The 22,007-nt window shown below is 39.0% G+C and overlaps 1 protein-coding gene across 1 annotated transcript in view; it reads left to right on the top strand.

Annotated features, from left to right (window-relative positions):
* ephb2a (eph receptor B2a) overlaps positions 1-22,007 on the top strand; it is a 52,976-nt gene that overhangs the window by 28,580 nt on the left and 2,389 nt on the right. The window contains exons 4-15 of the mRNA XM_038309356.1: positions 4,800-4,955; positions 11,308-11,643; positions 12,133-12,257; positions 12,379-12,541; positions 13,402-13,510; positions 14,143-14,207; positions 14,372-14,494; positions 15,599-15,846; positions 18,279-18,494; positions 18,646-18,795; positions 21,217-21,410; positions 21,505-21,660. Coding sequence (XP_038165284.1) covers positions 4,800-4,955; positions 11,308-11,643; positions 12,133-12,257; positions 12,379-12,541; positions 13,402-13,510; positions 14,143-14,207; positions 14,372-14,494; positions 15,599-15,846; positions 18,279-18,494; positions 18,646-18,795; positions 21,217-21,410; positions 21,505-21,660 — 2,041 coding nt within the window. The remainder of the gene's footprint in view (positions 1-4,799; positions 4,956-11,307; positions 11,644-12,132; positions 12,258-12,378; positions 12,542-13,401; positions 13,511-14,142; positions 14,208-14,371; positions 14,495-15,598; positions 15,847-18,278; positions 18,495-18,645; positions 18,796-21,216; positions 21,411-21,504; positions 21,661-22,007) is intronic.

The raw sequence follows: 22,007 nt of genomic DNA, 5'->3' as shown, positions 1-22,007 counted from the left end.
TCATAAATCAGTTTTTAAGCAGAGCAGCATTATAATTAGGGACAGCTGCTGATTTAAAGGTGAAACAGAATTACTGTGATACGCAACATGCAATAGAATATATCCCCAACTTTACAAGAAAAAATACACAATGTTATAATAAAATTCAACATGTCTTTTGTAGTTCAAGACTCAGAAATAGATTTGCCAGCCAACCCCAGAGACAGCCAGACTCACAGGACACTGACTTACCGTATTTTCACGACTATAAGGCGCACCTAAACGTCTTTTTTTTCCCTCAAAATGTGGGGTGCGCCCTATGGTGCGGTGCGCCCTATCTGCGGACGTTGTTGAGACCACCATGAGTATGTGAGAACCTTAAAGGGGGAAGTGTGGGCGTGGCTTGTGTATAAAAGAACAGGTATGTGCTTTATGCAGAACATTGTTGTCTTAACAACCCTGGAAATGGCAAAGAGACACGCCTATGAAGCCCAGTTTAAACTGAAGGCTATCAGCTACGCAGTGGAACATGGAAATCGAGCAGCTGCGAGAGATTTCAAGATTAATGAATCAATGGTTCGCAAGTGGAGGAAACTGGAAAACGAACTCCGACTGGTGAAGAAGACGCAGCTGAGTTTCCGCGGACATAAGGCGAGGTGGCCCGAGTTGGAGGAAAGACTCGAGCGGTGGATCGTGGAGCAAAGAACGAGTGGGGCCAGCGTTTCAACGGTCACTGTTCGACTAAAAGCAGTAAAGCTGGCGGAAGAAATTAAAATTGAAAATTTTCAAGGAGGTCCATCGTGGTGCTTCCTGTTTTATGAAACGGTGCAATTTTTCCATCCGGACCAGGACTACAGTTGCTCAGCGACGTCCGGCGGATTATGATGAAAAGAGGATGAGGACTTTGAGGGGTTTGATTAATACTCTGTAATAAATACTTGAATAAAGCACAATCATACTCAGTTTTGCTCCCGTTCTATTTTTCTACCTGAAAACTTAATTCAACAGCAGCCTCTGGGCCGCGGCGCATCCGGACTCACCTCGGCAGGTGTTTTTTCATCTAAATAATCTAAATCTTTTTAAGTGAGAAAGTCCACCTGAAAATTTAATCATTGCAGTCAGCTCATCCAGATTATTATCCTGCCTATGTTTTAAGTTAATTTATGCGTCAATAAACGAAGAAGAAGGGGAAACTGGCATGTCGGATTTAGCGCAGCTGTTTAATTCAGAAACAGAGGATGAGGACTTTGAGGGGTTTGATTAATACTCTGTAATAAATACTTGAATAAAGCACAATCAGACTCAGTTTTGCTCCCGCTCTATTTTTCTACCTGAAAACTTAATTCAACAGCAGCCTCTGGGCCGCGGCGCATCCGGGCTCACCTCCGCAGGTGTTTTTTTATCTAAATCAGTGGTCTCCAACCCTGGTCCTCAAGATCTACTGTCCTACTGATTTTCCCTGCTTCAACACAGCTGAGTCAAATGATTGATTACCTTTTCAAGCCATTCATTTGATTCAGCTGTGTTGAAGCAGGGATGCATCTAAAATCTGTAGGACAGTAGATCTTGAGGACCAGGGTTGGAGACCACTGATCTAAATAATCTAAATCTTTTTAAGTGAGAAAGTCCACCTGAAAATTTAATCATTGCAGTCAGTTCATCCAGATTATTATCCTGCCTATGTTTTAAGTTAATGTATGCGTCAATAAACGAAGAAGAAGGGGAAACCGGCATGTCGGATTTAGCGCAGCTGTTTAATTCAGAAACAGAGGATGAGGACTTTGAGGGGTTTGATTAATACTTTGTAATAAATACTTGAATAAAGCACAATCAGACTCAGTTTTGCTCCCGCTCTATTTTTCTACCTGAAAACTTAATTCAACAGCAGCCTCTGGGCCGCGGCGCATCCGGACTCACCTCGGCAGGTGTTTTTTCATCTAAATAATCTAAATCTTTTTAAGTGAGAAAGTCCACTTGAAAATTTAATCATTGCAGTCAGTTCATCCAGATTATTATCCTGCCTATGTTTTAAGTTAATGTATGCGTCAATAAACGAAGAAGAAGGGGAAACCGGCATGTCGGATTTAGCGCAGCTGTTTAATTCAGAAACAGAGGATGAGGACTTTGAGGGGTTTGATTAATGCTTTGTAATAAATACTTGAATAAAGCACAATCAGACTCAGTTTTGCTCCCGCTCTATTTTTCTACCTGAAAACTTAATTCAACAGCAGCCTCTGGGCCGCGGCGCATCCGGACTCACCTCGGCAGGTGTTTTTTCATCTAAATAATCTAAATCTTTTTGAGTGAGAAAGTCCACCTAAAAATTTAATCATTGCAGTCAGTTCATCCAGATTATTATCCTGTCTATGTTTTAAGTTAATTTATGCGTCAATAAACTGTATCAGAGGAGTAATCACAGCCCTGTGTCATCAGCGATGTGTCTCTCACGGCCGGTTCCCAGGTTTGAATAATACTTTGTAATAAATACACCTTGCAGCTTTATTTGCTGTGATCAGTGGGAATTAATATGTTTTTAAGTGGGAAAATCCACCTGAGAGGACATGTACCTGTATATAAAAAACGCGCCCTATAGTCCGGTGCGCCTTATGTGTGTGTTAAATATAGAAATGGCACACATAACTGAGACTGCGCCTTTTAGTCCGGTGCGCCTTATGGTCGTGAAAATACGGTAAAATGAAAATATGAGAAACCTACAAGAATTAAAGTACAAATAATAAATAATAATAAAGTCAGTTTATAAATGACTTTTGAAATGTAAGATTCAATATATAGACTTTGGCTGTCAATGACATATGGGAGAGATTTCTAAATTTGTTTTTGCTGCTTGTGAAGGAGGATAATAACTAATGCAGCTTAAAGGGAAGCCATGCATGGATGGATTGATGGAATTAAACTTGTGGTTATACTATGGATGCATGATACATTGCTGTTGGCATCGGATATCGGCTGTTATTCGTAATTTTTTATACATTAATGATTTTGGGCCCTTAATAAATAATGCCCTAAAGGCAGGCATCCGTCTATAACTATAAATATCAGTGTACTGTGGTACTTTTGTGTTCTCAACAACAGGAAAGCTCTCAATAAATATATGTTTGAGCTCATTTTTAGAGAATATAAATCCTATTGAAAGCTTTCGGGTTGAGTAGCTGTAGGTCCATCAGCCACTATCCTTAGAGCGTCCCCACCAACTTTTATCGCAAAGTTACACCCTTGGTCTGAACTTGTCTCGGTCTCGACCATCAAGGACTTGAGATTTTATTTCAAGACCAACCTGTGAAAATGTCATGGAATTCATCTGTTAATATCCTTGATTTTTTTTTAAGGAAAAATTTAAAGATTCCAATCCAAACAATAATATCACTTATTGCTGATTATTGATTTTTGTTCCAAAGGTAATTAAAAATGTACAGTTGTAGGCATGGCATTTGATGAAAAAGTGAAATGAAGACTTTCGTAATGAGTATAAAAATATAAATTTGGAGTCCTTAATATCTTTTATTTCAGAATATTTTGAAAGGTCTTTTGATTTCTTTTTTCAAATTTTATTGTGACATTAAGTGTTGGGTTCTGGTCTTGACTCAATCTCAGCCCTCGTCCGTTGTGGTCTTGGCTCAGTCTCAATGCATACAACAAAGTCTGACCGCTATCATCCCCCCCCTGCCTGATGGTTTTGGCTAAATTACCAAATATTATTCAGGTAACAACTAAAAAACAAAACCAAGACCATTAAAGATTATTTCTGATGTCCCTTTAATCATGTAGTATTTAATGGAAGAAAAAAAAAAGCTGTAATAATCTGGTGCTCCTTAAATTAAAACTTTGTTGACACTCAGTTTCAGAATTTGATCTTCTTTTATTGGAGTTTATCTGCTCTAGACAGCAGCCATACCTTTACAAAGTCATATTACTATTATGAAGTCAGACATTCTGTTTATTCTGACCTGTGTATGAACTTCCAGCAGTTGGGTCAACCCTTACTGGTATTTGCTACTAACGTTAACCCATGACATTATGGTCCTTCCTTCATGTTTTATTAATTAAAATAGTCTTTTGTTGACATATGGTGTTGATTTTGTACTAATTAGGCTCTGTGGATTTCTGACCAAATATTCAGCGTCAGTTTAATCAAACCAGGTTTTATCTCAAGGATTCAGGAGACTTTAGCAAGCCTTGATTAAAGAAAGGGTTCCTGTCTTGCTACAATGCCTCTTAGATTAGACATGTAGAAAATATTCAGGAGGGCCAATCAGAACTTGGCAGAAATTCGCTCTTCTCTTTCAGTACCACAACCAATTACTTGATAACCCTTCACATTCAGTCAGTGTTGGAAGAAATGCTCTTTTTTGCAATGCTCTTATTCCATAACTTGTCTAATTAATAATTACTGCCTTAATTGTTGCATACTAGACATGTAATTGAGCCCAGGATGTTGGCTTGCTTCTGATGTTCTTTTTTCATTTTTTTGTGCTTCTTCTGTTCTACCATTTTGTGGCAATGAAAAGTGACAGCATCTGTCGGGGTCTCTGTGTCTGTCATTTTAATGTGCTGACCTTTCTCAGATGTAGATATCCAGGCAATCATTGGTATATACCATATGATATTTTTGGAGAAAATGTATGATAAAATAACACAGGAATCTAATTTTCACTGTTCAGTTATAGTCTTTATCTGATTATGAGCAGAATTAATACTAAGCAAATCCTGTAATGATGTGTATTGAAACCATTCTTTACTTGTCTGTTGCCTTTTTTTCTGTCTAGATTTAGAATTTTCATTTATACTTTTATTCTTTCCAGCGTGTGTGTCAGGGTTCTTCAAAGCTGCCCAGGGAGATGACAAATGCCTGCAGTGTCCTATAAACAGCCGAACCATCAGTGATGGATCCACAAACTGCATCTGTCGTAATGGCTACTATCGCGCGGACTCCGACCCTTCGCAGATGCCTTGTACAAGTATGTAAACACACCTTTGCAATGGCACAACATTTCTAAGTGGTAGGTTTGCAACCATGCAGCAGGATTTAACAATAATCATTTAAAATGAGCAAGTGCTACACTGCTCAGTCAATGACTGCATGCAGTCTCTGGACGAACTGTTGGTTTTACCTTCAAGTAAAAATCTCTGGGATAAATACAGTATGTGCATTTGTTGACCAAAGACTATTAATTCCGACCTTAAAAGGATCTCTTGGATAAAAAAAAAAAAAAAAAAAAAAAGAACTAAGTTCCCTGAAATGAATTTCTTAGACAGCAGAACCTGTTGGCGATTCATCATTTATTTGAAACATGACATGTTCACCTGAGACAACCCTGTTATTTTATTCATGGTGAGTTACATTTGGCTTTCCCATTTCCTCCATTGCGTGCCTTCCAATTTGCTCAGAGGCACTGATTCATAACACTGAGTCAGTCCTGTATTTCCATTTAGCTGGCCATCTGACCATTTCCAACTTTTAAGGCATTTGGGTCCCAGCCTCTATATTCTGATGTTTTAGTTGTTATTCTTTATCATTTTCCAGTTAATCCGTGGGCTGTAGTTGTGTTTGTGAATGAACCCAATTACCTAATTACAAAACTAAAATCAGGAACTATTGTAAGTGTAGAGAGCAGTGTTAACAGAAATAGTACTTCAGTGTTAGATTTGACAACCTGATGTGTGCATGGAAAAAAAAATAATCTAGGCACCCCTTTTCTGATTTTATAGTTTTTTGTCTGTATAAATACTTCCATATGACAAGGTCTTTCCTTAGTTTGCTGGAATTAGAACATATAGGGACAAATGGGACGACATCAGTAATAGAAAAAGCTATTGTAGCAGCCTTTCTTCTAAAAAAAAAAAAGGTAAAAAAAAAAAAAGGGAAGTTAAAAGGTATTGAACTAAACAGTCCAGTTAAAAGCAAACCGTGAATCTTTTGGCCACTAGGGGCACAAGACCTGTAATTGCCCATATTTTGCTTCTATTAGATATCGAAAATGATAACTAAGATATATGATTGTATACTAGGAGCAAAGTGTTAACTTACCATTCTAATAATGAAGTTGAGAAAAGAGAACTTGTTTTACATGTTTCTTCTTCTTTCAACCTGTGCTAACGAACAAGCTCCTTTCCATGATCGACTCTTGTTTTTCCCTTGTGCACAATCCCTTTCATGTTTTCTCTTTTTAGCCTCTTCAGAATGGTTAAACTTTTTCCTTACTTCAGCAGTGACCAGTAGTTGAACAGGTGGAAAAATAATAGAGCTAAAACCTTAGCTCCATGAAGATATAAGAGCCTTTGGCCGTAAGGAGATATGTTCTTCCAGGTCACATGACCTGACCAACGACGGTGCGTCTTCTCTCAACTTACATAGGCGGTACGTAGGGCTTGCACTGATAGTGTCAAGCTCTGTATATTGGCCTGAGGAATCATTTAAAATAACTCATATCCGTTAACGCTAAAGGCCAGAAACTCTGCGGTATAACTTTAAATAAATGGAGATAGATGGATTTCACTCAGTCAACACTTTATTTCCTTTGCAAAGAAAAAGAGAACATCATGGCATATTGTCCAGCCTCGCTCTGGTTAGACAAAGTTTGTCTCAATAATTTAAACCCTGCAAGGAGACTGCGAAGGTCTCCACATACTATTATCAACACAAAGACCGGCTGCTGGAAAGAACGGATAATGTTATGAAATAATCCCTGAGAAACAGTCTAGTTTGTTATTCTTATCCCAAACACTCCCTAATAGGATAAAACAACCCCTCTGCCTTAGACACCCTGTAGCCTTGCAGCTCTGAGGCCTGAATGAATGAAACTTAGCAATTATAAATCAATATATGTAAAAGGCAATGAATAGGAGATTGATTTTTTTTTTCCACCACAAGAAGGCAGAAATATTATTCAAGAGTGGAACCTGGTGTGTAGAAAAGCCCCCCAGCAAATTTACCCCAAATCAACCCCGATAAGATAAGATTCATTAATCGATGTGTGTTATATCTTATAACTGCGGGTGACTGCACATTGTAATATAGCAGGCGATAGAGCAGGAGGTCTGACTGTGGGTAAGCTGTTGCAAAGATGCAACGTCATTTGGTTACAAGAAACTTGTCGTAGAAGCAGGATTTAGGAAGATTGTCCTCTATTAATGACTCTTTTTGTTGAGCTGGTGAATGTACAGTGGATTTTACTATGGTTATAGTGAGAGGGAGAATCGCAGGAGTAATAGCCATTCAATGGTACAAAAGCTGGATCCATTTCTGAATGTCATCAGGACTGGTGTTCACCGTGTTTACAGATGCATTACTGTTCATTTAACTGAGTAGACTTGCTTTCTGAAATTCATTTATTGATGAGCATTACTCCACCTCTGTGTATGTTGTTGGTGATATGAATGTAGATAGATCCGATGGACATTCGCTTGTTATCAAACTCATTTGTCAGTTTTGTAATGATAACAGCTTCCTATTGTCCAGTCAGCTTCTGCTACCGGCAGATTGTTTATTACATTAATGGGTTCTGGATCGGATCATTTTAAATTTTTAATGGTGCTGGATATTAAAAGCTTGTCTGACTTGATAAGGGGGCGTCCAATTTCATTGGTCAATACTTTTAAACAATGACTTAAAAATATATTGTATGATCACCTTTTAATTAATGTAAGTCTTCCTCTACAAACGGCTGTGTGCTCAGATTAATTGCATGGATATTTCTTATTACAAAGACCTGCATACTATGTATGATTGTATTGCAGGTAATAAGATGTCAGGAAAAGGATAAATGGATAAATAAAAACCAGTGCAAAGTATAAATATGCCATTCCAAACATTTCCAAATGTGAAGTGAACTATGAAGGAAGATTGCTTAGCTGGGATAATAACCCTTATTGAGGTCAAGCTGTAGGATGGGAGAACAAGACAACAGGTTCAGATCAACTCAAAAAATCTCAGCAGAACATCTAAAGAATGCCTAAAGTTGCTTTACTTCTCGCCATGTGTTTGTCTCATTCATAACTGATGGGCAGCTGCCTGGCTTCTTATTTTCTGTTACAGTGCAGATAATTAAGAATAAAACTGACAAGGCTGGAAACCTTTATAATTAGAGAACAGTAGCTGGTTTAGCTGGTGGGATATCTAAGGTCCTTGAATAAATTCTGCTTAATCATTTCAGTTTATTTCTACAACAATTATAATTTTTTTGATTGACTAATTATTGTATTTATGGCCTGAAATAAGATTTCTGTATTTATGGAATCAGTTCATTTTGGGCACTCATGAGAAATGAAATGTATCAGTTTTTCTGTTGTCTGCACAGCTTCCAGGATTGTCTTAGTGTAATGATATCACTGTAATGACTCAGAACAGATGGACCCAGTATTCAGGCAAGGTCAGACAGTGGTATAGCTTCAAAAGCCTTGTTGTGATTTTATGTTCTATTCTATTCCCAACCAGCTGAGAATTTATATTTCTGATACTACAAGATATTTATTACCCTCCCCGGTAGGGGTGTAAAATATCTTATTTAATCGGATATTATTTCGGCTGTTATATACTGTTTATGAACACACTCCCTACTAGCTGTGTGTTAGAACAATAAATGAAAGAGTGATTCGAGCTCTAATCATGGTCAAACAGTTAAATCTGCACATACATGGAATAAATTCACCACAACCTCTGTTCAAAATATAAGAGTTGGTTAACAAAAATCATTCAGCTCCAAGCCAAACATATTTCAGTTAAACACTCTTAACTAAGACTAGTGAAACTCAACTAAACTAAACTACTATGTACAAAGAGGAAAGGGAAACATGGTTGAAAACAATATTCTAGATGGTTCGAAAACCAAAGTTTATCTGGAAGAATTTGGGATATGATCAAATTATCACTAATATAGAGATGAATGTTTTCAGACCAATTCACAATGCAAATCTATGAGGTGAATAAAACATTATTTGGCCAAATAATGTTTTATTAAATGATTAATCAAGAACCAGTAACCTTTAGTTAATGATTCTTTACCCTCTTTGAAATAGCCAGCAGCAAATAGACATCAGGATTCCACTAAATCACTCTTGGTAATACTTGGTAATCGAAATGTAACGAGCATCTGAGGAACACATGAACACTAATGTTATATCAGTGTTTAAACCCTTTTGTGTAATACAGCTTGTCCAAGCTTCAGCAACAGCTCAACACGTTTCTGTATAGCATAGCGTAGCAGCATAGTAAAGCCACATTGAGGTTTTTGAGAAAAAGTGATGGTTATTAAGTCTAACAGCAGCTGGGGGGAAGGATCTATAAAAATGCTGATTTACACACATAGAGGGCAGCATTCTTTCACTGAAGGAGCTCTTAAGCTCTTCAACAGTTTAAAGGAATAGTACACCCAAAACATGATTAGCCTTCATTTTCTACTCACCCCCATGCTGAACAACACTCTGGAGTACTTTTTTGATATCTCAAATGCATCTGGAGATCTGGGAGGCTTCTTGCTGTCTGCTGACATTCAAATAATGGAGGTCTATGGCGCCCGAGACAGAAAGGTCCATAAAAGTCCATAAAAACGTGTCAATATTCCTCCATACTGCTCGTCCAATGTAATCCAAGTGTCCTGAGTGGGTAGCGTCCATAATTTACTTGAAACGAAGTCATTTAGAACGTTTTAGAGCCTAAACAGTAGTGTATATGATTTCCTAATAGCGCCCCCATGCGCGCTCACGATTCTACGGAAGCCGGCAGACCAAACCAGCGCATTCAGCTCGGCAAATAACTCATGCTCTTCCTCAACACTGAAGTCCTCAGACATTTTTCTTTCGTTGTTTCTTTCTTTGCACAGGTAAACAGCACATTTCTTCTTCTACGCTTGCATTATCGGCAGAGCAGACGCTGAATGCGCACTCTCTTCCGGTTTGGTCTGCCGGCTTCCGTAGAATCGTGAGCGCGCATGGGGGCGCTATTAGGAAATCCTATACACTACTGTTTAGGCTCTAAAACGTTCTAAATGACTTCGTTTCGAGTAAATTCTGGATGCTACCCACTCAGGACACTTGGATTACATTGGACGAGCAGTATGGAGGAATATTGACACGTTTTTGTGGACTTTTCTGTCTCGGGCGCCATAGACCTCCATTATTTGAATGTCAGCAGACAGCAAGAAGCCTCCCAGATCTCCAGATGCATTTGAGATATCAAAAAAGTACTCCAGAGTGTTGTTCAGCATGGGGGTGAGTAGAAAATGAAGGCTAATCATGTTTTGGGTGTACTATTCCTTTAATGCATGCACTGGAAGCAGGGGACATTGTAGGACAGCGGTGGCCTTTCTGATAAACTTATATAACCTCTTGCTCTTGGCTAGATAAGCTGCTGCTCCAAAGAATACGTCATAGAAGGGGGTTAATGCCACCTAAGAGTGAGAAAATGTCTTGGGAGTGCCCCCAGGTACTGTCTGTTCTGACCCTTACTATAAAGAGCATCAGTGTTCTTGTTGCAGTCCAGTTTATTGTTCAGACATACACCCATCTTAATGTGTCATTGTGGTGGGTCTGAATACTGTTATGGATCTAGAATCAGATAGCTCCGGACAATGTTACTGTAAATGTTAAAGTTTATGACAGGAATTACTGAAGAAGGAAGAAAAAGCCTCTTGTCTCTAAACTGAATCTGGCAGTGTAATTTAGATTTTTAGAGCTCTGTCTTAATGAACACCAAGAGCCCTGGAAAAACCTCCTTACCTTTTTTTTTTTTTCCAAAAGGCTCTCTGACAACAAGGAAGCTCTGTCCTTATGTCGTCAATAAGAGAATATGCTGGCCAACCACCGTTTTAAGAAATTAGTCTTTGATTTAACTTTTATACTCTCATACTTTTCTGCAGGCTGTTTGCTGGATGTTGAGTCATAAATTTTACCCAAACACATGGCTGTCTTATCATCCCTAATGCTATTGTTTACTTCACTTTATATGTAACATTTGGAAAGGTGAGGCATAAGCAGCACTATTTGGATGAATCAGTCAACATATCAGCTCTGACTCTCATACCAACTTTCAAGCTAAGTGGTGGAGGATTTGTTTTCTATCTTAAGTGTTTACCATAAATGGCTTTGTTGTAGTTTCAAATTATACATTCAGTTTTAATAAATGAACAATTTTCCATTTTGGTCTTCACACTTCTTGACAAACAAATCTCCTAAACCTATCAAAATGAAAGAGATATTTGTTTTATCTAGTATTTTATTTATAAAGCAGGGATGCTATTTTGTTTGAACAAGTTTGGCTGTTTGAAATGCCAACTAACTATCTTTTTTATTTCTTGTTTCTTCTCTCTTATCCAGCTGTTCCTTCTGCCCCTCAACGGGTGATCTCAATGGTGAATGAGACTTCTGTTAAACTGGAGTGGAGCCCACCACTGGAGAGTGGTGGTCGAGAAGACGTTGTCTACAACATCATCTGTAAAAGCTGCGACAGCAGGCGAGGAGGCTGCACCCGCTGTGGAGACAATGTCCAGTTTGTTCCACGGCAGCTTGGGCTAACAGACACAAGCGTCCACATTAGTGACCTCCTGGCTCACACCCAGTACACCTTTGAAATTCAAGCTGTTAACGGAGTCTCTGACCAGAGTCCATATTCACCACAGTACACGTCTGCCAACATCACAACTAACCAGGCTGGTAAGGGAACATCTTTTAAAATATTGTACCCATCAAGACCCAAAGGACATGGGGTTGGGGTTGAGGGGTTAACCAAGTAATTAACACACACAAAGGTAGAACTGAACCTCTATACAGCTCACTTCTGCACAGACGTCTTCCTGTTTGTAGACGACAGTTGGGTACTTGGGGTTAAATGGGGTTAAGCGGCTACTATCCTATACTATGCCATCATATGCACAGAAAGGCAATTCTATTATTTGATCAAAATGGCATATCACTGTAAAACTTTTTTACAAAATATAGGTGCATAATAATTGTGATCAGGGGATAATTATTGTTAGGAAGAACTAAGTATATCACTACTTTAGCTGAAAATGCTCCATAGGCTTTAATACCACACTTTTAGCTTTAAGCCTTACTATGTTTTTTTCACCAAACTTGCTGGTGAGGTCATTGTGGCTTTGTAGTATGTTCTTCTAGCTTAACATCTTTTTGGTTTCTTCCCAGCACCATCAGCAGTGTCTATTATCCACCAAGTTAGCAAAACTCCCACCAGCATTACTCTGTCCTGGTCTCAACCCGATCAGCCAAATGGTGTTATCCTGGACTATGAACTGCAGTATTATGAAAAGGTATGTCAATTCTGACTTGGCCAATCTTTCCTGTTCAAAAACTGTGAGGGGTTTGGGGTTCTAAACAGAGAGTTTTCATGCTGAAGCCACTGTGAATTACTTATTGGTGTCTGTGTTTCAGAACTTGGCTGAATGGAACTCCTCTCTGATAAGAAGTCAGACCAACACAGCAGTCATACGGGGCTTAAAGCCTGGGACTATCTACGTCTTTCAGGTCCGAGCTCGGACCGTTGCCGGATTTGGAAGCTTTAGTGGGAAGATGTACTTCCAAACTATTACAATGGGTAGGACCTCTTCCATCCTCTGGCAGAATGTACTAAATAACCTCTGATATTTAGCTAGTTGGTTATAGGAACAAGGGTAATGTCTAGATTTCAGAAGCTTTGCAGAAACTAGATGAAGTTGTGCTGCTTTTATCAGAGGATACGAGTCAAGAACAGGCAGGCATCAAACCATAACCAGTAGTGGGGTTTACGTTGTAGAAGTAGCTGCAAAGTCTATTTGAGTTATTTGGAGAAGTTATGAAATAAAATTAAAAAAGCCTCACTGATCCCTTTATCCACCTAAGTAGACATCAGAAAGGTCAGAGATTACCACAGTAGACAAAGGGAATAATATTGCCTTTGGACAGAAATTCTTACTGTGTTCTTCTTGGGAAGTTGAGGGCTCTTCATCTCTGTGTCTGTTGGATATGCAATATCCAGTTGTTTCCAATAAAGATTGTTGATTTAATTGTTTTACCAATTATGTTGCATTCACATTGAAAGAGGGCAAATGGCTTAAGTGATTTATATGCCATTCCAATGTAAAGGGACAATCAAGATCAGATTAATGATTATTGATGCAAAAGACGTTTCAACAAATCTCCTTTTCTCATACAGGATAACTGAATATTTTCAATGTGACTTTCACAAAATGATCAAAGCAGGTTAAAAGGAATTCAATATGTCTTAATGGAGTAGCACTGTTATGGCTGCTAGCTCCAAAACTGTTGGATAAAAGTTTTCCTGTGATCCTGGTTTGCAGGTTGTATCAGAAAAGTGGGAGCAGAGTGTTGGATGCTTAGTCAACAGCATAGATTCAAACTGTGCATTTTCTCTACATAAGTGCCATTCTGTGTCTTTTGTCTTTTCCTGTTCTTTAGAAGAGTATAATTCCAGTATCCAGGAAAAGCTGCCTCTAATTATCGGGTCATCTGCAGCAGGAGTCGTCTTCATCATTGCCATGACTGTTGTCATAATTGTTTGTCGCAGGTAAGGTATTATTTCACTGTAGAGCAAATGGGGCAGCAGGGTGTGACCATGTTAAAAAAAAATAAAGTCTGTAGCCAAAAATAAAGTATTGGAGTAGAAACAGATTTTGTCACAAGGGTTTTTTGTTTGTTTAGGTATTCCTGAAAATACCTGGAAAATACAAAGCTTTAATTGCTGTTTCTACACATCCTACTTGGACCTGGAAAGATGTTCTTTTCAGCTGCAAAATTCTTTGCTGCAGTTTTCTACATAAAAAGCTATTTTAATGCAAAGCAGTGATGGCTGCATATATTTCTGTAGATGTTAACATGTTGTACAAAGATGGTAATGATTCCAGTCACATCTGCTCCTCTCTTGTGGCAATCAGTAAACCTAATAAATCTACAAGAGCATGTCAGGTAGTGGCTCCACCAAAGTGCCCTTATGATCATGAAGAAGGTCCCTGGTTCAAATCTAGGCCTGCAGTTCTGCATACTTAAACAAACCTGTCATACTTAAAGATCAGTCCAGCATTTTTGTTTTCAAATTCAGTTATTCCTTTATATGCTGTATATACACATATTAAACAGACAAGCATTGTTTCTACCCGCAGACTTTTTAACATAAAAGATTTCTTTGTTCGTTCACATCAGGAGGAGTTCAGACAGACCAGAATCAGAGTACTCCGACAAACTCCAACATTACACCAGTGGCCATAGTAAGTGTCTTTAATTTGGTCTGTTGGATTTATGGAATAATTGCCATCTTTAGCAAGATGGGCTCAAGTTTTGGTTTGGTGATTTGTGGAAAAGGCTTGATGTTGCTCCTTACTTTGATTGTTTGAACACATCTATGCTGCTGTTCTATTTCTCTTTGTTGAAGTTTCACCGGGGGTGAAAATCTACATTGACCCCTTCACATATGAAGATCCCAATGAAGCTGTAAGAGAGTTTGCCAAAGAGATCGACACGTCTTGTGTCAAGATAGAGCAAGTGATTGGTGCAGGTAAGAAAACAATGATTTAGAAGGATAATTTAAGAAGAAAGTGGTTTTTATTTAGATTAAACTTTTTTGTTTTATGCTTAAGTTCCTTTCTGTGGTTAGGATCTTTACTATATAAGAGTTTTAGCTGCTGTTGGTAAAGGTTTAATCTATACAAGGGCAAGCTCAAAATAACAAACTTGAAACTTTGAAGCCATTCTTAATTAGAATAAATTAATGTTCAAAAAATTAAGTTCTTGATTTCTTCTCTTAAATAAGGCCAGAAAGGAAAGTAAGCCAGGAATGGTCCAGTGCTTTGTACCAGTAACATATTTAGGGCTGTTACGCAGTTCCGGGAAGACCTGTTTTTTTTGTATCACCAACTTCAGTGCATACTTGTGAGCATGCAGTGGAACTGGTCTGCAGTGTTTCAGTCTCACACACACGTTTTCTATATGTGTGTGGTGATCTTTAAACTCTGAAAAACTTCCTCTGACTATGCTCGTACACAGTAGAGACTGACACAGGAGTGGATTTTCACTCCTGTCCTGCGCCAGTACTGGATTTTTTTTCTTTCTATTTTATTTTATTTTTTGGCATTGATCCTAGTTTTTTTTTTTGTTATTATTGGTTTGCTCCCGCTCCCGTCTGCTCCCGTTAATGTTTAATCCTGTACCATCCCAATCACGTGATCGTTACTAATACTGACTCCAATCCAATGGGAATCCCACGGGAATCCCGTGACCTGTGGGATTCCCGAAAAATGTCAGTCTCTAGTCCACAGTTTTGTCTTTGCACTTACTCAGCTCCATGTTTGCATTTGGACTTCAAAATGGTTGGGTACTCGTCAGCTCATCGTTCTCAGCATCATTTTGCGCTCTGCTGTCTTTGCCCTCACAAACTGATTAGGTGTATTTGGCTGAACAACACCATCTGCCAGGAGAAAAAATGCTTCCATCTAACTCAGGATTTTATTTCTTCCAGCTCATGAGAAGTGATGCAACACTATACTTTTTGCCAAATGAATCCTCATCATGTTCAGAATAAATATTGTTATTATCTTACTGTTTATTTCCCCCAATAAATGGACTACAATTTTTATTTACACTGCCAATCTTTTTCTTAAAGGTGAGTTTGGAGAGGTATGTAGCGGAAACCTGAGGCAGCCTGGGAAAAGAGAGATGCTGGTGGCCATCAAGACCCTGAAGGCAGGCTACACTGAACGCCAGAGACGGGACTTCCTGAGTGAGGCATCTATCATGGGCCAATTTGACCATCCCAATATCATCCATCTGGAGGGCGTTGTAACAAAGAGCAGCCCTGTAATGATCATCACAGAGTTTATGGAGAATGGATCCCTTGACTCCTTTCTTAGGGTAAGTCCACCACATCGCCTTCTACAATAAGTAGATACACTATATTGCCAAAAGTATTTGCTCACCCATCCAAATTATTGGAATCAGGTGTTCCAATCACTTCCATGGCCACAGGTGTATAAATTCAAGCACCTAGGCATGCAGACTGTTTTTACAAACATTTGTGAAAGAATGGGTCGCTCTCAGGAGCTCAGTGAATTCCAGCGTGGAATTGTGATAGGATGCCACCTGTGCAACAAATCCAGTCGTGAAATTTCCTCGCTCCTAAATATTCCACAGTCAACTGTCAGCTGTATTATAAGAAAATGGAAGTGTTTGGGAACGACAGCAACTCAGCCACGAAGTGGTAGGCCACGTAAACTGACGGAGCGGGGTCAGCGGATGCTGACGCGCATAGTGCGAAGAGGTCGCCAACTTTCTGCAGAGTCAATCACTACAGACCTCCAAACTTCATGTAGCTCAAGAACAGTGCGCAGAGAGCTTAATGGAATGGGTTTCCATGGGCGAGCAGCTGCATCCAAGCCATACATCACCAAGTGCAATGCAAAGCGTCGGATGCGGTGGTGTAAAGCACGCCGCCACTGGACTCTAGAGCAGTGGAGACGCGTTCTCTGGAGTGACGAATCGCGCTTCTCCATCTGGCAATCTGATGGACGGGTCTGGGTTTGGCGGTTGCCAGGAGAACGGTACTTGTCTGACTGCATTGTGCCAAGTGTAAAGTTTGGTGGAGGGGGGATTATGGTGTGGGGTTGTTTTTCAGGAGCTGGGCTTGGCCCCTTAGTTCCAGTGAAAGGAACTCTGAATGCTTCAGCATACCAAGACATTTTGGACAATTCCATGCTCCCAACTTTGTGGGAACAGTTTGGAGCTGGCCCCTTCCTCTTCCAACATGACTGTGCACCAGTGCACAAAGCAAGGTCCATAAAGACATGGATGACAGAGTCTGGTGTGGATGAACTTGACTGGCCTGCACAGAGTCCTGACCTCAACCCGATAGAACACCTTTGGGATGAATTAGAGCGGAGACTGAGAGCCAGGCCTTCTCGTCCAACATCAGTGTGCGACCTCACAAATGCGCTTCTGGAAGAATGGTCAAAAATTCCCATAAACACACTCCTAAACCTTGTGGACAGCCTTCCCAGAAGAGTTGAAGCTGTTCTAGCTGCAAAGGGTGGACCGACGTCATATTGAACCCTATGGATTAGGAACGGGATGTCACTTAAGCTCATATGTGAGTCAAGGCAGGTGAGCAAATACTTTTGGCAATATAGTGTATATATGATAAGTAGTGTGATTTATAACCCTTAAGTTTAAAATTGTGCTTGGATCTTAGCTCCTACCCCACCATCCCATCCCCAGTCTGCCCCGCAAGCAGACAGACACACTCGTATTGCTATATGCAGTGAGGACCATGAGTTGACTTCCATTGCTTTTCAGGGATTTTTAAACCCCTCTATGCTCTAACTCTGAAAATAACCCTAAACCTAATCATTACTAGTCCATACCTTACCCTAATCCTAATCCAATTGAGACTTTAGACTTAAACCTAACCTTTTGCAAAATGGCTTATGAGGCCCGGCCAAAATATCCTCACTTTGTACAAATGTCCTCACACCACAGGTTAAGGTAAGGTTAAGGTAAGATGGAAACTGGTTCTCACTCTTATTCTAAATAGGAGCACTCACACACACACACACACACACACACACATGCGCAACTGTTACTAGTTTACTCCTAACTTTGTCTTAAAGTGAATTCACATCATACATCTAAACCAGTGATCCCAGTGCTTTTCACACTGAGCTATCAGAGCTCATTAAAGCACCTCAGGTGTTCTGATGAAAACAAAGTAAAACAAATTAGTCAAACAAATTGGTCTAACTATACATTTTGTTCTTCATTTTGTTCCCAATTCCTCAAGTTTAAATGTGATTATAGAGGAGTTACCAGGAGGAGCACCAGCTTTATAAATACAGGTTTATAATATAATTTTATTTTGTATTTATTTTGATTACTTACTAACTTCCAGGCAACATATTTATGTTGCTTTTTATTTGAGATAGAAAGGATAAATTGCCTAAGAATTGAATGCTCAGATTAAAAGATTAGTTAAAATGTTTTTTATTTCATATTCAAATTTTGTACATTCCACTTTTGCCTGAGAGGGGGACTCATGGTAAGACAAAATGCCAAAACAAGTCAAAAAAGGTTGGGAACCACTGATCTAAACTGACGTTGGTCTTTAGAAGGTGATTAAATATGCCAGAAATGGTCCTAAATATGTAACATAAACAAGTACACACACACACAGCCATTTTGGTTATTTGTATTTTTTTTTTTTAAGGAGTGGACCCTGTGAAGCAATCTGACTTAAATACCAAAATGAAACACTACAATTGAATTGACACTATTGGATTTTTCCTTCTTCAAAGCAAAATGATGGGCAGTTCACTGCGATCCAGCTGGTGGGAATGCTTCGTGGAATTGCAGCAGGAATGAAATACCTTTGTGAGATGAACTACGTGCATCGAGACCTTGCTGCAAGGAACATCCTGGTGAACAGCAATCTGGTGTGCAAAGTGTCTGACTTTGGCCTGTCGCGCTTCCTGGAGGATGATACATCTGACCCAACATACACCAGCTCTTTGGTGAGCCCTCCTTTATTATGAATACATTCTCAGCTAGGCACAAATTACTTTTAAACTCTTTGATAAATTGCATTTCAATTTATTTACATAGCATTAAACAAGACATACAAAACCACACAGCATTTAATGCTTACCCTTTGTCTTTTTGTAGGGAGGGAAGATTCCCATTCGCTGGACAGCTCCTGAAGCTATTCAGTACAGGAAGTTCACTTCATCCAGTGACTGCTGGAGTTATGGCATAGTCATGTGGGAGGTGATGTCGTATGGTGAACGACCTTACTGGGACATGAGTAACCAAGATGTAAGTAAGGTCCCGCTGAAGATCAATAGAGAACTTTCATAAACTTGTAATAATTTCAATGAGTTTGATTATTTACTATTCAGAATGACAATTTGATCAAATTTTCCTTGCAAAATACTCAAACAATCTGAACAGCCTTCAATATGCTTTGTAGGTCCTTGGAAGCTCTATTTAGTACTGAAGATCTACCCAAGCACCATACAGCAGTACCCATCAGGGTTTGAAATTAACACCTGCTAATCCACCAAATATTATGAATACTCTCAGTTGAAATTATCACAGCCATGTCAACAAACCACTTCTGCTTCAATTCTATATGTTTTTTTATTGTAGTTTTCTCCTGCGCAGTGTTTGTTTATTGGTCTGTTTGTGACCGACGTCACTCTAGACAGGCGGTTCCTATGGAGAACACAAATGTGAAGCAGTAAGGGTGCTAATGTCGCGGTAAATCTACATTCAAAGTGTCAGAAAACCTGGAGAGCAGACAAAAAGAAAACCTCTCAATGAATAGAACAAAGACGAGACGAAGAGAAGGAAAAGGCCGTGTAATAAAAAATGGAAGCAATGAGAGAATTTTTGGTTTATGACCTTGGAGATAAAGCAATGAGCTGCACTGACCATTTTTATTTCTTGTGCAAAATATTTTTTCTGCTCTTTGTCTGTAGTACCTCCTCTAAATTAATATCAAAAGAGTTTTTCTTTTCAGTTTTGTCCAGTTTATTTTTTATATTTTAAATAAATATTTCACTTACCTGCACGACTTTTAATAGGCTGAAAAAAACAAACCTACTTTGCACACTGTATTTTGCAAAATATAAGGAGCTTTACACAGAACCTTATCAGAGTTGAATACTTGATAATGGTCTGCAGCAGTGGCGATTCTAGACCAAATGTACCAGTGGGCCAAGAGGGGGGCAGCATGTTTTTATGGGGGCACAGTCAAGCATGAAATAAAAAAACAGGACAAGGGATTCAAATATATTAAGATAGTTGCATGAAGTGAAACTTCTATTCAATTAGGTTTATTTAAAATTCTATGTCTATTACGTCAATATACATTCATAATTTAGAAATTTTACATATTTTTGACTTAATTAGAAATGACTGTTCTGTATAAAATCTGAATTAGAACTAAAGAAAAGTAGATAAATTCAGCTGTTAAAAATTTTATAATTTTTTTAAATTTGTTTTAAGGCCATAACAGGGGCCAGGACTTGACCTTCAGGGGCACTGGCCCCCATTGGCCCCTGTCTAGAACCACCAATGGACTGCAGTATTAAACATTATGCAGTCTAGATATGTGTGTAATAAGTGTAATATGCATTTTGAAAAGTAGTAAATCTATTTCAGGTAAACATTAGCATGACGGTCAGTTTCAATCAAATTAAACATAATTTCCCAACAACAAAATTGTGACCTTTGAAAATGCAGAGCGGTTAGTAACTTTGGAAGAACACTAGCCATGTTTGTCAGGTTGTGTGGCGGTTTTTAAAGGACCCAAATGAAGAGATGGAAGTTGAAGTGGTTTCTTGCAGGTTGATTAACCAAAAGGAGGCAAGTGAAGCAAAATTGCCAAAATACAGAAACCCAAAAACCAGAAGGGGTCTGGGAAAACACATATGAAGCATCTAGAAGGGAGCTAGAGAATAGCCTGATTGACACCATAGCTCAGGTCCACCATAAGAAGCCGGGATGTTTGAGGGTTTGTAGCAACCATTTACTGTAAGGATGTTTCTGCTGGAAGCGCTCCTTAAGTTTGGGAGGGATCCAACCATACCTGCTTTAATGATCACAGGTACCCCTGAAACCCGGACCATCCCCAGTTTCTCAATTTGCTATTTGAGTCATTGTGGGTTTTTTTTTTAAATCTTTATTGCAATGTCTTCATTTTTATTTCAACACACAAAGATTTTTTTAACAAATATTTACATCTTCAATTCTATACCATAGACAGGGACTAATCACCTGGTTCAGTAAACAGGATGAGGGTAAACTAAGCAGGGTTTTTACTTTCTGAACCTTAATTGCCTGCTTTGTTAATCTGCATCTTGTAGTAAAGTCAGGACATTCTCACCTTCTTTGGTGCTGCTTGATGTTTTGACTGTGGGTTTTCTGTCTATGTTGTGCAAAGATATTCCTAAAGGGTCTTTTTACCCTTGCATCATATGTGGACAGTAATGCCTAGGTCATCCAGACTTAAGTTGCAGCTCTATAACAAAAAAGTTTCTTTCATGGTTTCTCATCTGATATCATGTACCTAATTATACTTTTTATTGAGGTATTGCAGCTTGCAGGGTTGGGTGGTAATTAAAAAAACAAAGTTAAATGTTTTTGTGGAGTTTTTTTCTTGTAAGACATCTATAACGCTACACTGGTCTAATTTCACCTGTTAGTTAATGTACGATGTTTGAATTTCACCAGGTAATCAATGCCATAGAGCAGGACTACAGGTTACCAGCTCCAATGGATTGTCCAAGTGCATTGCATCAGCTGATGCTTGATTGCTGGCAGAAAGACCGCAACAGCCGGCCTAAATTCAGTCAAATTGTCAGCACCCTCGATAAAATGATTCGTAACCCCAACAGCCTCAAGACAACAACGCCACTGTCCTCATGGTAGGCAGACAGCCTCTTACTTTCATACAGGTCCAGACTTATAATCCTCCACTAATGATTCTCTCTTCTTTTGTGTTTTCTCCCTTTTCACCAGTGTACATTTACCCCTGCTCGACCGAAGCACCCCAGACTTCACTTCTTTTACTACAGTGGACGAGTGGTTGGAAGCTATTAAGATGGGCCAGTACAAGGAGAACTTTGCCAATGAGGGCTTCAACAGCTTCGATGTGGTGTCTCAAATGACGATGGAGTATGCTGGTTTACTCTCATAAACTTATGCTCTCACTTTTTACATCCTTTTATTAAGCAATACATTTAAAATAATCTCCATAATAAATACAAAATAAGTTATATATTTAGGGCTAAAAAAACAAAGTTATGGCAATAAAGATGCAAGATGAAAAGACGTCTTAGACAGACATAAAAAGAAGAATCAAAGTTATTGTCATTACTGTCACAGGTAAAAAGCAATGAAATTTACTCTTTGCTTTTAACACATCCCTTTGGGGAGCAGTGGGCTGCCATTGTGCGGCTCCTGGGGAGCAGTGCAAGGTTAACACTTTATAGGGCAAGTTACCATTTTTGATCACTGGCAAT

The sequence above is a fragment of the Cyprinodon tularosa genome, unplaced genomic scaffold (genome assembly GCF_016077235.1).
Source record: "Cyprinodon tularosa strain WSP-4 unplaced genomic scaffold, ASM1607723v1 ctg66, whole genome shotgun sequence".
In the NCBI taxonomy this organism is placed as follows: Eukaryota; Metazoa; Chordata; class Actinopteri; order Cyprinodontiformes; family Cyprinodontidae; genus Cyprinodon; species Cyprinodon tularosa.
This window is presented reverse-complemented; position numbering and strand designations above follow the sequence as displayed.